A 17,761-nucleotide genomic window follows, 5' to 3' on the forward strand; every position below is an offset into this window, starting at 1 on the left:
CTACGTTAGGATTAAACACAGAAATGATAGGTTGAAAATTTTATCAGAATGCAAAAGTCGGGTAAAAACATTAACCCTTTCCCGCCCATGGTGTCTGTAGAGCACCATAACTTTAAACCTTTATATCTTCGAAAATAATAAATATTTTTAACTTGTGTGTTTTTTACGCCATAAATTAACTTGGTTTAAGGAAGGTCCATTGTTCATTTGCATCTTCGAATGTTGAAATGTGCTTAATGTATCGCGCAATCATACATTTGGATCTAAGTTTGTTTGGTACATATATGTTTACACACACACACACACACACACACATATATATATATATATATATATATATATATATATATATATATATATATATATATATATATATATATATATATATATATATATATATATATATATATATATATATATATATATATATATATATATATATATATATATATATATATATATATATATATATATATATATATATATATATATATATATATATATATATATATATATATATATATATATATATATATATATATATATATATATATATATATATATATATATATATATATATATATATATATATATATATATATATATATATATATATATATATATATATATATATATATATATATATATATATATATATATATATATATATATATATATATATATATATATATATATATATATATATATAATTGAACATTAGAATATAAAAATTGAGCAGCTTGTAGCAATACGAAAGAAGCACATATCTTGATCAAAACAGGTTTTTCGTATTTCATAACCCCAACTGAGTTCTAAGGAAAAACAGTTTCGAAACCCTATTTAGGATGGAAAAAAGTTGGCCAAGAAAGGGTTAAAATATTATTTTCGATTTCTAAACAAGAAAAAATGTCGTGGACGGATAGGGTCAAGTGTAAAACTTGGACTGAGTTCCTTCGGCAGCAAAAGACGTTTAAAATTACATTTAACACTAAAAATCTACTCAGACAAAGCCGGGTTCTGTAAGTTCTTTATACCGACTCTTTTACAACCCCAGCCCGAATCATACGCTTTATTACCGACTTTGACACCCTAATAAACTAACTGAAGCATTTGCAAATTTTGATTTGAAAGTTGAACGTCAACTTGATATGAATACACATCAAAATTGTAAAATTAATTTTTCTAGATAGATTTGTTATAAGATAGCTCTAAAACAAATTTGAATTTACAAATGAACTGAAATGATGAGTGTATGCGTGTTTGTACCTTACACCTGTCACACAATATGGCAAGATGCGGTGAAAAATGTCAAAATTGATCTTAGTTTGAAGTTCGGAACACTATTCCTAGGGCTGTATAGGTTATTTTAAATCCTAAATATAACATAATTAATAAGTAATAGTTAACTCCGTTCGGCAAGGCACTTTCGAAGCATTTTGTTTTGCTATTCAATAAGTCACCCATTGAAATCAGCTGTGTACAACATCTTTTTTTTTTGTAATGATTTGTCATTTTGAGTTAGTTTCCCAAACGGAAACAAAATATGAATGAAATTCTTCTACAGTAGAATTCAGAGGGCTGTCTAATTATGACTAGATGTTGTTAAAAGAAGTACACAATAAAATAAGAAAGTTATGCGAATATTATAGCTTAACTAAACGAATAATAACCAGGGGCCACATCATGCAGCTAAGTCGAAATGACTTTTTCATACAAGCTTGTATGCAAAAAACTTTTCGTTTTAAGATGCGGAATGTCACCCCAGTTCTCATAAAAGACTCAATAACAAAAATGGTACTCTATCGATTACTGTTCGATTGATTGTACTGTTCCTCAAGCTTTTCTCGCATGTCAGCGTTCATGAGAAGCTGCGATTCTGGTAGCTGCAGATAATGCCCGGAATAAACTGATTCGTGATGCACCGATGACTGAAGCATTGATGAACGATCGCGAGCCGGTGGAGATACATTATATTCCACAAAATGTGAGTTAGGCGAGCGAACCCACACATTAGTGTTGGTTGATTGAGACCTTCGAGGAGTGAATGGTAAAGAAAAGATAGCTTTCGAACATACACGTCGTCCACCTTGCCACTTCCGTACAATGAATTTCATACGCTCAACGGCAATTACAGCAATAACTACTGCGCGGAATGACTGGCGCTTGTACTGACGGTCTTGTTCTTGTTTATTCAACTTGATAAGACCTTGGACATGCAGTGGGATGTTCTGAGAACTAAGTAATTGGAGCGCTTTGATTTCATTTTCTTCATACGTGGCCAGTACAATTTGTAGGTAACGTTTTTGGTGAACCAACGCCTTTCGGTGACTTTCCGAACGGAGATATTTACCAAACAGATGGTTCGCACGTTCTTCCAAATCATCCCGGTTATCTTTACTGCCATTTGTATGGATTCTGCTGAACCGCTCCAGCTCTTGATTTCGCAACTGCAATACTTTCCTTTCATCCATCAACAACCGCAGCGTCTCTGCTTGTTGATGATTTTCCCGAGCATTTACTTCCAACAGTCTATTCATGTCTCTGAGTTTACAGAGAAATTCTTCTGGAACAGAAACTTGTCCTCCTTTGTGTAGAGCCTGTTCTCTATTCAAGGCTTCCGTAAGTTTCCCTTCACGCTGTTTTCTGCGCTCGACTTCAGATCTAAGATTTTGAATAGTATCACGAAGCTGATTTCGCTCTTGCTCAAAATTTTCCAATTGTTGCCGTAGCTCCAGCGAACTGTGTCCAGCAGGTCGTTCCCTACAGAAAGATCGCACTGCATCCGCCTCTTGGAAAGCTTCTATTCGTTTTTCTAAGCTTTCGATTTCTTTGTGAGCCAACATGAGTTTCTCCTGCTCATGATCAAGCTCAACTTCTAAGCGATCCTTTTCTTTCGCAACCCTTGATAACTCTTGCTTTACCTGTTCACCATACTCATTTCTATCATCGATTTCCTTCTCAAACCGAATTTTTTCCCTTTCCAGGACTCTTTGCAAATCCACTGCTCTTTCCCGCTCCCGTTCTTTTTGAGCTGTCAAGAATTTGATTTCATTTTCAAACCGAGCCGTCATTTCCGATTCAAACTCATTACTTCGATTGAGCCTCCTAGATGGTGATTCATGCGGCGATTTAACCCTCATGAGCAAATAGTTATCGAACGACCTAGTTCGTTGAACGCCAGCGATCAGTGTTGACAGTCGATCAGTTTTATTCTTTTCTTCAGCCAGTAGTTTTTGTAGCATGCCTTCATTATCAATAGCGGCTTCCAGTCTTTGACGCATAGCTTCAATAATCTCTGCATCTTGCATCTGAATGGAATTTGAGTTGCTTTTCTCTGCTTCAAGCAATTCGTTCAATTTGGCACATTTATCCGCCTCATGAAGCAGTTGTAGTTTCAAATCTTCGAGTTCACGACTACCTTTATTTTCCTTCCTGGCTTTTTTGCTGTTTGTTTCATCTTCTGAATTCAAATCATCACTCTCCATTGCTTTCAAAATGCTCGAATCGAGTTGTGCAGAGTAATTCAACTCTTTTTCCAGTTGTTCAGCTATCTCTTCCACCGAAAATGGTTTTGGACTTGAAGAGTTGTCGTTCCTCTGAATTTGCATTTTTAACATATCCAGTTCAGTTTGCAGGGCAACCGTTTTGCTTTGTTCCTCTCTAAGCTGCCTATTTAGATTGCTATTGTTCTCCTGCATTTTATTTTGGATATTGGTTAAAGCTTCATGCAAGCTATTACCGTCATCGCCAATTTGCTGAATGATCATTTCTTTATCCCTTAGGTGAGCTTTTAGATCTTCAGCTTCATTCTGACAACCTTTCAAATCAATTCTTACGCGCTCAAGAGCCAGCATTTTTTCGGTGAGCATTGCTTTGGTTTCACAAAGTTCTTCCTCAAACCTCTCACAATTTTGTTTCAAAAATTGAACATAGGAAGGATTTGACGTCGAGTTGCTAGTTAATTTGGAAATCTCATTTTTAAGTCGATTAATATCCTCATTTAGGAAACGATTGTCCTCGTTCAAAATTTCAATCTCGTTCAACCTATCCTTATAATTAGTTTGTAGAACCTTCAACTCAGTTTCTTTGGCGTCAAGTGATTTTATCTGTTCTAGATACTTTTCTTCATTTTTACTGTAGTTATGAATGTCTTTTTCCATTTTGGACATCAACTCGTTCTTGTGGCCAATTGTTTTGTTCAATGACTCAACTTGTTGCTTCAACGTGTCCAACAGAAGGTGTTTTTCCTGATGATCCGAAGCCAATAGTGCAGATTCTTTATTTTTTCGCTCCATTTCTTCGAGAAGTTTCGTATAAAGATGATTAACTTTCGCCAATTCTTGTTCTTTGCAAACGATTGTTTCAAGTGCCTCTTTTAATAGGTTCTCTTTATGTGCTAGTTGCATACCCATTGTTTCTAACATATTCAGAGTTGCTTTAACTTTCTCCATTTCCTCCTTGAGGTCTTTCCTTTCCTGAAGTAAATCTTCATAAAGTTTATTCCTAGCAGCTAACTCCACTTGTAAATTACATATTTCTTCCACTTTCTCTTGTATCTTCGCTTGCATATTTTCTATAGCATCATTTTTTTCATTCGTAACTCTATCTATGATTATTTTCAACGACTCCAGTTCATTTTTAACGTTTCCTTTATCGTTGCCAACTATTTTCACTGAAGCTTCCTCTTCTATTTCATCATCTTCTTGTATTTCCTCAATAAATGCAGGCTCTCGGAACCGCTCTCGGGCAGAACCGACCGTTGTTTTGGATTCATCCATCAGCGAAAAGTTTATATGCCTGGGTAAAAATTCTGGTGTACCTGCACTGCTGATTCCAGTAGATGGGGTTGGCCGTGGAAATGCAGCCGAAAGATCTTGAAAAAACGTTGGTGCCTCAAAACTCGCTGGAAAAAGCGCAGGTTTGGGTAATGTGGGTAACGAGTTGTGACCATATTTTTCGTACGAATTGCGGTTGTTTGTAGCTGTCGACTGGAGTTTTTCTTTGTAGTTGAAGACAGAATTGGGCGTTTCCTGCAAAGATATCGGATAGATTTAGTTAGACGGAAGTACTTGTTTATGAGATGAAAAATTAAAGGTTGTGTACAAGACGCACCTACGGTGACATTAAAAATGCACCAATTTCGCAACCGAAATATTATTAACCAATCAAAACTATTCAGTCCTAAAATTACATTAAAATAGCAAAAAGGCACGAATATTTTATCATTTCCAATAAAAAAAACTTCAGTAAATGTACTTAAATCTCCATAGAACATTTTCAACTAAGATATACTACTGACGCTATTTTTTAAATAGTAATGTTAATGAAAAGCTTCAAAATCATTACAACGGAATCAGTGTTCAAGTCTTTTAGATAAATCACCTCACATGGTTATTCAACTTCTAGTGCAACAATTACCACACCTTCTAATAACTGCCCGGTCTCATGAATAAATTCAAATTAATAGCCCTAGTAATCGCTTACATTGGAAATAAATGGTTTATTTGAATAAATAACAATAGTTTACAAAAAAAAGTTGCGAGAAAAACTCTTTTCTAGTATCATTAAATTTTAGATCGCTGAGCATGAAAACACAATATTGATCCTTTTTTTCAATTAAGCGTTTTAAAGAGAAGTGTGATCAGTGGGGGAGGGGGTTAACCGCACACAGCAACACGAGATTAACAATTGAAACTTGTCCGCAGAAGATGAGTGAAAGCCAGGAGTCCGAACAATCTGGTAAAACGTTTGTGTCTTTTAATCTCGCCGAAAACGTCGATAATCATCACCAAATATGAAAGTGCTTTCGAAGATATAGCGCGAAACGATAGAGAGTGCTTCACTGGTATGCGAGTGCACGGACGAACGTGGTCGTCGGGAATGCCACCCAAGCAGCACTTGCAACATGTTCTAGAAAAACAATAAAAGTTATATGTTTCATTACAATGACAACAGAATTGCAAAAAACATGACTGTTGCATGTGTGAAACACAGCTGCTGCACGTTACATCTTAGTTATTTATTTGTGGTGCTTATGTTTTCTGAAACTACCATTTTTGACACATATTATTGATGTTTTTTGCAACGTGTTTGTGACTCTACTGCACAGCTAATACAATTTTGTTGAAAGCATCATCGCGTAAACTGGAGATGACATTATTATTCAACTTGTCAGTAAATTTGATTCTGGATACACTTATAAAACTTTTACTCAACTTCAGTTTGTAGCATAGCAGAAATAAAAACAACTGCCATATTTATTGATAGAATGAATTCTTTCTCGATAAAAGTTGCTTACGAACAGTTAATATGCATAGATTTTTTGATCGGAACCCAAAATTTTCATCATTAATATGCTTCAAATTTTTGATTACTCTCGAAAAAAGCATATTTGAGCACAGTTCTTTGCGTACGATAAATAATTCACAAAATAAGTACAAAATTTATTGAGTTTATATCAACGTTGTTTTAAGGCCCTTTAAAAATATCAAAGTATTTTCAAAAATAACTCGATTCAATTTTGTTGGTTAAACATTTTCACCCACATTAATGATATTGTCATATTTGAATGTGAACATAATATTTATACTTTGTTTGCATAACAATTTCATGAAACACATTAAGTTTCATTTCATTTCGACAAAGTTGTTTTCAAAGCAATCGCTAGCGTTATTGCAACAATCTTTGTTGTTATTATGATTCTTGGTACATCATTCGGAACAAATGAACATGTTGCCTATAAGCTCCGCCTCTTGCGCTTTTTTAATTGCATAACAGTTGAATAACGCTTGCTGCAGTAATATTTTCACAAATTAATTTGTGACATTGGTGTTGTAAAAACAGCTTATCAACATACCGTGTTGCTTGGGCACGTACTCGATTACACGCTTTTGGCGTTTTCATCACATTTCCCTTTTAAGATTGTATCGAATCAGCGTGACAGCTATCAAAGAAAGAGTTGTTTTTTTTCCATACGTTTATTTGACACGGCTTTTGCAAAAGCTTTTTACGCCAGTTTCTTTTTTTACATAGCACGTTACAAAAATCCTTATTTTAACTATAACTAATTTTAACTATACTAGTAATTTGTCTAAAACTAACACTGAAATCACTTTATTGTTTGCTTTTTTCCTTACATTGTTATATTTCATAATGATCTAGTATTTTCGGGAGTATTTATTTACTTTTTTCTGTTATTGTCTAAATTTAAAAACTGAATATTCTAGGACACTTTAATTGGTAAATGATTAGCCTTGGATAAGAGTATGAGGGGATGAATTTTATTAAATTTTAACAGACGCTGTTTTTAGAAAATGATAGATAAGTTCCATGTATAGAGGATCGCGATACGCCAGGATGTCTCTAACAGGAACATGGATTGGTCTTCCTCGGACTTGTAAAGAATCTACTAATTGTGATCTGGCTTCACGATATTCAGTGCAGGACCAAACAACATGTTCAATGTCATGGTAACCCTCTCCACAAGCACAATGATTACCCTCAGCGAGCCCAATACGACGGAGATGCGCATCTAAAGTATAATGATTGGACATGAGCCTAGACATCACACGGATGAAGTCCCGACTTACATCCAATCCTTTGAACCATGCCTTCGTTGATACTTTAGGGATAATTGAGTGTAGCCATCGTCCCATATCTCCATTGTCCCAAGATGTTTGCCAACTAGCAAGTGTCCTCTGTCGAGAAGCGCTATAAAATTCATTGTAAGCGATGGGTCTTTCATATATTTCACCATCTAGTGCACCAATCTTGGCTAAATTAGCAGCTTTCTCATTTCCCGCAATAGAGCAATGGGCGGGGAGCCACACTAGGGTAAATTTATAACATTTTCTTGTTAGGTTACTCAGAGATTCTCGTATCTTCCCCAAAAAGAATGGATCTTGATTATCAATCCTCTTTGAGCGTAGAGCTGCAATTGTGCTGAGACTATCAGTGAGGATTAAGTAATGGTTCGAGGGTAAAGTATTAATTATTTGCAAACTATAGTGAACTGCTGCTAGTTCCGCTATATAAACAGAGGCGGGTTCTGCAAGTTTGAGAGAAATTGAAAAATTATTGTTGAAAAGCAGTTCGCTCACGAGGCGACAGGACACACGCCACAAAAAATATTCACTATGGATTTTGTTCTACCTATTCCAAAGCTGTTGCTGTTGCCGCGTTGGAATAGGTAGAACAAAATCCATAGTGAATATTTTTTGTGGCGTGTGTCCTGTCGCCTCGTGAGCGAACTGCTAAAATACCGAAACCAGTGGCCTCACTGATTCGTGACCCATCAGTGTAAAACATTTTAAGGCAGTCTATGTGTTGATATTTACTTGTGAATATTTTAGGGATCTCTCGCGAGCGTAGATGATCCGGAATTCCACGAATCTCTGCTTGCATGGACGTGTCGTAGAATAAAGTGGATTCAGGAGTATCTAGTATATTGACGTATGTGGGAACAGACCTAGCAGGCGTTATTTCTTGTGACATGTGATTGAAATACACTGTCATGAATCTGGTTTGGGGTTGAAGCTCAACAAGTCTTTCAAAATTTTCAATTACCAGTGGATTCATAACCTCACATCGAATAAGTAAACGAGAGGAGAGATCCCAGAATCGGTCTTTTAAAGGAAGAACTCCCGCTAGTACTTCAAGACTCATCGTATGGGTCGACTGCATGCAACCTAGGGCAATTCGTAAACAACGATATTGTATCCGTTCCAGTTTAATAATGTGAGTGTTCGCAGCTGAACGGAAACAGAAGCACCCATATTCCATTACTGAAAGTATTGTTGTTTGATACAATCTTATCATGTCACTTGGATGAGAACCCCACCATGATCCAGTTATTGTTCGCAGAAAATTTATCCTTTGTTGGCATTTCGTTATTAGATACCTAATGTGGCCTCCCCATGTGCCTTTAGAATCGAACCAAATTCCAAGGTATTTAAAAGTCAGGACTTGGGCTATCGTTCTACCAACCAACTGAAGCTGAAGCTGAGCCGGATCACGCTTCCTTGAGAAAACGACCAACTCTGTTTTCTCCGTAGAGAAATCGATGCCCAGTTTTAAAGCCCAAATTGATAAATTATCCAAGCTATCTTGCAATGGTTGTTGTAAATTTATAGCTTTTGGTCCTGTGGCAGAAACCACCCCATCATCTGCAAGTTGTCTTAGAGTGCATGGGCTGACAATACAATTATCAATGTCATTCACGTAAAAATTATAGAGAAGGGGGCTTAGACAAGAGCCTTGTGGGAGGCCCATGTAACTTATTCTGAGTGTCGCCAAATCGCCATATGAAAAATGCATGTGCTTTTCTGACAATAAATTGTATAAATAATTATTTAATATCGGTGAAAGACCGCATTGATGTAGCTTCTCCGAGAGAACATCAATGGAGACTGAGTCGAATGCTCCTTTTATGTCTAAGAACACAGACGCCATTTGTTCTTTTTTTGCGTAAGCGAGTTGGATTTCTGACGAAAGTAGCGCCAGGCAATCATTCGTTCCCTTTCCTCTCCGAAAACCAAACTGGGTATCTGAGAGCAAACCGTTCGCCTCAACCCAATTGTCGAGACGTCGTAGGATAATTTTTTCCAACAATTTCCTGATGCAGGATAGCATTGCAATCGGTCGATACGAGTTATGATCGGAGGCTGGTTTTCCCGGTTTTGGAATGGCGATAACTCTCACTTGTCTCCAGTCACGCGGGACAATATTCTGCTCAAGAAACTTGTTGAATAAATTCAACAAGCGTCTTTTTGCTAGGTCAGGCAGATGCTTCACCAAGTTGAATTTAATTCTGTCTAGTCCCGGAGCATTATTGTTGCATGAGAGGAGTGCGAATGATTTTCTGCGCAGGAGCAGAATCTGGACAAATTTTCTTGGCAAAATTAAATATCCAACGATTCGAAAAATCTTCGCTTTCATTAGTCACGTTTCGATTCCTCATTATTCTGGCTGTGTTCCAAAGAGTACTCATTGATGTTTCTCTTGACAAGCCATCAACGAAGCGTCTCCAATAACTAGACTTTTTGGCACGACGTATACTGTCAAATTTGTTTTGCAAAATGAAATAATTTTCAAAGTTCCAAAAAAAAGAAAGAGTTGTTCTCTTCAAAATTGCATTCTTTTCTATATGATCCTATAACACTACTAAAAACCGATTTTAAATATTTTGTGGCACGTTTAACCTACCGGAGGTCGCGCAAATAGTTTACTGAACGAGGAGCTGATGGTAACCTAAGACGATTTAGCTAGATTTTGAGAGCGGCGTGCACTGCACTAGCGCGAGTGACGGAAAGTTAAGTCCAAATTGTGCCCCAAAAATAGGCAATTTCTAGAGAGGCTCGATAAAAGTTATATTGTTACAAATTTCTCCAGGGTTATGTAGAAGAAGTAAGTACAGAAGAGTGTACTTTTGTAGGATGGATCAGCAGAAGCATAGACTTCTGTGTTGCTTCGGCAACTATGCGTATGTCGTAATTATGGTTACCAGATACTGCTTTACTTCTGCACAGTCTTGTCGACACTCTCGCAAGATCTCGGAAAAGGTTCTTCTCAAATAGCAGACATCAAAAGGGGCAATGACCAAAATTTGCTGCTATTAGTTAATCGCGCTGTCCTTGAAATCGCTTAGGATTTCAGTCATTTTCCAAAGCGAAATAGGATAATATGCCGCTGTATTTTCGCTTAATTTCTATTATTACCAGAGTTTACAATTTTCGCATTCCTGAACAGAATAAAGCGATATTTCACCTACTTCAACCAGCAATAAAAAAGCAAACATACGATGTAACATTGTTTGCTCTCCAACTTTTCTCGACAAGACAGCATTGGATCTCATCTTTTCGCGGTATAATATGAGATGATATTTTCGTGCTTAATGTAAAACTGCCGAACAAACTAATAGTTTCGCAAAAATTCACAAAAATGAGTATGATATAGATCCTTAGAATGAAAATACTGCAACAATGTGGGGAAATAAATTCTATAATGTAATATATTAATGGTTTTTCTTGAACTTAATTTATCACGGGTTCGAAGCTGCGAAATTATCACGCTTCCATACTGCTATGTCAGCAAATTCTCGCAATTTCTTGAAAGGTTAAAAATGGGCTCCACGCCTACTAAGTATGAAAAAGCTGTGCGATAAACTGCTTGTCGTGAGAATGAGCGCATATTTTAACCTCTGATTATTACCCTATAAATTTGAAGCCTTTGTTTAGAGCAGCGTCTGTCAGCAATAGAGCGATACACCAGATTCTGTTTTTTTGCAAGACTTTTTGTGCTGTTTTGCGAAATAACACGATTTTTATGTATAAAATACTTATTTCGATATACCAGTTACATAAGATACGATTATCCCGTGAAAAAACTGCGTAAAAAATCTTTACTATTTCAAGAAACCGTGTAAAAAAATCCATGTTGTTTCGAGAAACCGTGCAAAAAATTTGTGTTATGTCGAGAGACCGTGTAAAAAATACGTGTTATTTTGAGAAACTGTGCAAAAAAACAAGTGTTATTTCGAGAAACCGTGCAAAAAACCGTGTGTTTTGAGAAACCATAAAACATATTTTCTTCGATAGACATTTAGTAAAGGCAGCTGAAAATAAATGGCGTAGGATATTTTCAAAGGAAATGGGGGTTTGCCAATGAATCAAAATCATGCATTTTTTCTTTTGTAGGAAGAGTTTTTAATCGTAATTCAAGTTATGGTAGTTGAACATCAATGTTTGACAGTTTTAATGCACTAGGGTGGCCCAATGTGCTAAAATGACAGTAGTTATGTACATTTTGAATACAAAATGTATGAAAATGGTACTTTTTTATTATCTTGGGAAAAAGTTTTTAATTACAATTCAAATCATGGATAATGGATGCTTTGGCTGGATTCGAAATGTGTTTAAACATCGTAATTGGAATTTCGAATAACGCGGGTGGCTGAAATGCGCTTGATGGCGGAGTGAACGACGCATTGCAGTTGGAGTGCAACTCTCACTTCCAACGTTTATTAATTTGCGTTCACAAAGGTTTTTCAAAAAATTCTGTTCCAGGGTTCGCCAAAGTGTTGGGGAGTCACTAATGTACTCTTCCGGCCATCACATCATGTAATAAGTATGTACTTCATACGTATGACTATGAATGAGATGTGACACTTGATTACCTGACAGTTTTGGTTTTCATAGGTTTCATCAAATAATATTTCGGCTCGGATATCACATTGCAACGGCAATAGAGCAGTGAGTATACGACGAGTATCATTCCGTTTTGGAACTTGACCTTCTGTTTCAACAATCTAAGCACCCGATTCTTAGTGTACAGGACAAATGCAGGGCTAGTGCTATGATCCTTCTGATCACTACAAATCCTTCTTGGATAATGGTTGAATGGTTTATGAGACCAACACCTTACCCTCTGAACCGGCAAACCAAGGATCGTTTCTAGGTTGCCCAAAACTAGCTAATATGTCTCTAAATTAATTCAGAAGCTTGAAATTCATGATTATTTATATTCAGGTTATGCTAAGACCAACTTGACAGTTAATGCTTGTAGCATATATGTACCACTGAGTTGATAGTGGCGCTAGTATACCTTCTCCATATGAGTATCATGAACAACAAAACGAAACATAGCAGCTAGAACAACATTTAGAAAAAGCGTATTCCAAAATGTGATTGAAGAAAACTACACACCTAGAAAAAATAATGTAAATTTACGTCTCCTGACCCTGACATATACGAGCATCAAAAATAACTTAGTTTTACGTTTGATTTTAATTTTACATGACGTTTAATTTCGTAAATCATGTAATTTTACTCCACATACAGCGTTTGTTCTGAATGGTAGGAAGTGTAATTTTATGTCATTGCGCATGTAAAGTATATATTTCATGTAAAATTAAATGGAACACGGTAATGTTCCGTCATTTCGTAAATTACGGTTTGTTGATTTGTGTCATGTTTACAATTACGTCAACGATAAAATTCAGATTTTTTTGGTGTGTATTATTCGAGAATACATTTATCACTAACTGGTGGAAATCGTTGCTCTTAAAAGCCGACTCTTCCTTCCTAAAATGTTTTGGTTTTCTTCTTGTGTGGAGTAATAGGTAAATCATTGGTGCTTTTTTCGAGAAATATAAATGAAAAACATTTTGACCAATGAAAGCAAATCAACAAGCTTGAACCAATGACGACTTGTTTTAAGGCTCAAGTTACCTCGAAGCTTGGTAGAGCGCGTAAGAAAAATTGTGCTCAGCTTTGCCACCAGATTATCCATTTAAACCTTTTCAAAACTCTAAAAGAAGAATATCAGTCGATTTATTAGATCATCACGATTCAATTCATGCAAAATACCTGCTGCAAAAACCATCGGCTTAGCTGAATGGTGCTTTTGAAAAAGTGGCTGTGGTTTTTTCATTGCGCTTTTGTGTTGCGTACCCCAGCACGGTGAGGTAGTGTGACAAAAAAGATGGGTGGGTAATGTCTAGGACATAACCAGAGTGTCGTGACCACTCATTTGACTTGTAATTCAAATCGAATGATACTCAATGAAATATGTGGGAATGTTTCAAGTTATTCTTTATAATAATTATGGTGGTTCTGAAAAGAACCTTTGTTGTTGGCGTCTGCGTTGATAGAGGATGCGCTGGATTCTAAGCTCGTTGAGACATTCATTCATGAAATGAACCAATTTCATATTTTCTTGCTTTGAAATATTAATGTAAAAATCTCTCGAAACGACCATCGGAATTTTTTTTCCTAGCGTACAGAAATGAACACGCTTAGCGAAAAACTAGGGGCGGGTAATGTCCGGGACATAACCACGATGATCATATTCTTAAAATTCTGCTTGCATCTCTTTCAAATGGCTAAATTTTACGCATTAAGTTCGATTCACCGGGCTCAGCGAAATTTTCCTGAGGATACCGTTCGTTATTCTATTCAATTTTAATAACGAGTTCTCCGCATTGAATACAGGTCAATATTTTCATATAATGATTTCAACAAGCAGACAATGTACTTGTATGACAGGTGGGAGTGTGGTGTTAGTAGAGGTAACAACATAAAATCGTGTATTGGACATTTTACAATGATTCTCCTTAACCCTGCAAAACCACGGGGTTGGCAGCAGAGGGTTAAGTTGTTTGGAAGAGATGACAGTTGATATATGATAACAAAAAATATAAAATTGTTCTATAAATTGCAGTCATTGCCACGTTGACCTAAAAATTTGTCATTTCATTCATATAGGAACAATCATTGAAATTATGTCAATTTATGCTTTACAAGATTTGAAATAACTTCGATGTGTGGTCACGACACCCCTGTTATGTCATATACATTACCAACCCATCTTCTTCCATTTTTCATTCGTCCTAACAAGAACGGATTGTAGATAACTTTGTTGATACAAGACGAGAATCTTTTGAAACAATTCAAACCTTGCCGACGATTGTTTTTACTGCGTACACACATATGATCATTCCCCTTTCGCAGCTCACACCGAATGAGCACGCTTTGCATCAAGGCGTTCCTATTTATAAACTTTTCGATGCAGATGAAAGGCCCTCCTGTTGTGCGATAAATGAAAATATTTTCATCATTCGTTTTGGTGTAGCTTTCGCTTAGTGGTAGAGTTGCCACATTCACTGATTTTCTTGGAAGGATTTGCAAAAACCTGTTATTAAGGTTCAAAATGTACGTAACGCTTTCGTTAATATGCACTACTATCGCTTTCTCGCTCATTCTCGTGCCGTGCATGAGCCTTTCCTTTCCGTCCGGTTTCTAATGGCATAACCAAAACGAATACGCCGGCTTTCCCGCACCAACTACTCTCGTCAAGCAAGCCAATACGAATAATCATAGGAACAAACATGTAGTGGACCTATATTTAAAACTTTTCTTCATTTTATTGTTCGATTGGTGCACCATATTGACGGCTCTGTGCGGGATGGGCTGAAAATTTTCACTTTTCCGAGTCGTTTTCGAAAGATTTTTCAAAACACTATTTTTCCGTTGATAATGAATGTCCTACATATTCCAAAATTTATTACAACATTGGTACAAATATTTTCGACAAAATGCCGAAGAAATTGATTAAATCCATTCAGTACAACAAAAGATATAAGCGTTCAAAATCTTACATCATTTTTCTTTCGAAATTTTGAAAAGGGGCCCCTATATTGAAAGGTAAGTCGTTAGTCACGACAAAAATCAAATTTTCAAAGCTCCATTTAGCGAAACCGATAGTTTTTCCAGCAGCTATTTTGTATGATTTGAATCGTTGTGATCTGATAAATCGGCTGATATTCTTCTTTTAGAGTTTTGAAAAGGTTTAAATGGATAATCCGGTGCCAAAGCTGAACACAATTTTTCCTACCCTTACTATCCAGCGTTCAAAACTAACACATGCTCAAAAAAGGTAACTTGAACCTTAAATTAATTAAGAACGTCAAGAATTCTAGTATTTTGGTCGGGAAAATAAACAAAATATGTAGGATTCGCTACACATTTAGCAAAATTAGTTTTGAACAGAATTTGTGCACATATTATCAGAATTCTGGCAGCAGACCGGTAGTGCCCAGTTTTAGCAAGAATGCTGCTGGGAATGTACAATTTTGCTCGGCTTCTGCCAGAGCTATGTTCGACTCTTGTAATAATTCTGTCCGGAAGGTATTGCGATGGTTTTAGTCGGCTCCCATTAAAATTTCAGTTGCGTTGCGTCTGACAAAAACCTAACGGAAGGGCTTCTAGGTTTCTACCGGAGGATTTTTGGGGAGATGTTGGTTCGATTGACCAGAACAAGCGAAATTGTACAGAGAATCAACGAATGGGGCCTGGGAGTAGCTATCCATCATCCATGTGCACGTTTCGAGAGTTCTATGAATAGAAATGCCAATAACAGCGCCGGCTACGTCTTAACAGTCATCGGGGAAGGGAAGGAAGGTTAGTGAAACAAACGTTGTTATGGAGGCCGTGTATACATCTGCATCTTCACGTTTGCCATGGGAAGGAGTTTTAGTTAGTAGGCTGGGGAAAAGAGTTCCACAAATCTGGATTCACCTTGATGAGTGATGCGATTTATGCATTTCTCAGTATGTGTTATCATCGGCTGTCGGCTGCCGAGAATTTATGATAGATTTATCGTTCATTGAATTAATTTTAAAACGCTCGGTTTTTTAAAAAAAGCAACTCCCCCGGTGAAATACCAAATTCCAAAAACAATACAATACAATAAAAAGCGATTAGGGACCGTCCATAAATGACGTAGCATTTTTAGCGGTTTTTAACACCCCCCCCCCCCCTCCCCCATCGTAGCATTTCGTCACAAACCTCTAAGTACCCCCCTGGTAATTATGTAGCTTGAAGGTAACTCTCCCCCCCCCTTTGTCCCCGTAAAATTTAAAAAAAAATGAAAAACTATGTTAGTTTTTCCCCTTTAAAAAAGCTACGTAGTATGCACATGACCTCCTACCCCCCTGTCATCACACAACATCACAAAATACAAAACTCCCCCTCCACCATATAATGCTACGTCATTTATGGATGATCCCTTACTTTTAGTGTCTCGAAACATTTGTCGATATATCTATGTAAGTAACGGTTTCGTAATGGTATTTGCAATTACTATATTTCTAAAACGAATTTTACACTACAACACTAAATGAGGTGTATGGGAGACCAGGGCTAGTTGGCGGTGTTTTTAGTTTACAATTTTTATCGCTTTGATGTAGGTAGATCTTGCAAAATAGAACACGCGGCATGAAAGAGCAGTCTGTTGGCAACATCTCTGATTTTTTTTAAAGTGTTTGATGCATTGACTCCATTTTTAGAGACAAAAATATATGACGCGGAAATCCCGCCAACTTACCCCGGTCTCGCCAAAAACTAAGCAATCAAATGGAGATTCAATTACTTCAACGGTCCTTTTGGAACGTGTTGAATATCTTTTCGAAAAAACTGTGTATTAACCGACATTTGCTATTATATATCAGTTTCAATACCCCGGCATTTTGAATTTGACGCAAATTTTCGAAATTCTTCATGCAATTGGCCGGAATAAATGTCTCCTACATTGGCGAAATATACAGAAAAAGATTGTCTTACTTTCGTTGATTGATTGATTGTTTTATTTACGTGACTTTAAATAAAATTATTCATTCGTCACGTTCTTACTATGGAGTGAATTCCAGAAATGATTTTTTTTGATGAGATTTTTTTGCACTGTGAATAGTACCGTCAACTTGCCCCGCGGGCAGCACCGCCCACTTACCCCAACCGCATATTTTATTAAAAACTATATAAAAAATAACTTTTGTTAGTGGATAGATGTAAAATCTATACGAATACTGAAAGCTCTTTTCACGCGCTATCGAAAAATATAATCATTCGGGAAATAGATTGAAAATCACCCTAAATAACGCAAAGCTTTTAAAATTTAGAAAATTTATTTGGTATGCTCGAAAACACAATATCACCCACAACTTCCACGAAACAAATCGTTTTGCAACAAAACCAAATGATTTTGAAAGGTGGCCGGACGTCCAATTCCTTTCAAAATCATGAATCGCGCATGAGTTCAAGCTCAATTTTTAATAAAACTCCTATAGTATCCCTACAAACAGTTTTGCTCTACCCGTAACACTTGTAGAGTGTGCAGTAGATTGACAAGGAAAATATGACCCCAACGGCACATGGTTTGTATGGGATTTTTCGACGATTTACATAGAGAAATTCGACAAGATCGCTTT

At 36.5% G+C, this 17,761-nt stretch overlaps 1 protein-coding gene across 5 annotated transcripts in view; it reads right to left on the bottom strand.

The window, feature by feature from the left end:
* Positions 1-718: 718 nt before the first annotated feature.
* The window catches only part of LOC131690945 (pericentrin), a 141,117-nt gene continuing 124,074 nt past the window's right edge, over positions 719-17,761 (bottom strand). For all 5 annotated transcript variants that reach the window (XM_058977035.1, XM_058977034.1, XM_058977033.1 and 2 more), the window contains one exon: positions 719-5,030. In XM_058977035.1, coding sequence (XP_058833018.1) covers positions 1,800-5,030 — 3,231 coding nt within the window. In that variant the 3' untranslated portion in view covers positions 719-1,799. The remainder of the gene's footprint in view (positions 5,031-17,761) is intronic.

The sequence above is a fragment of the Topomyia yanbarensis genome, chromosome 3, assembly GCF_030247195.1.
Source record: "Topomyia yanbarensis strain Yona2022 chromosome 3, ASM3024719v1, whole genome shotgun sequence".
NCBI classification, from domain to species: Eukaryota; Metazoa; Arthropoda; class Insecta; order Diptera; family Culicidae; genus Topomyia; species Topomyia yanbarensis.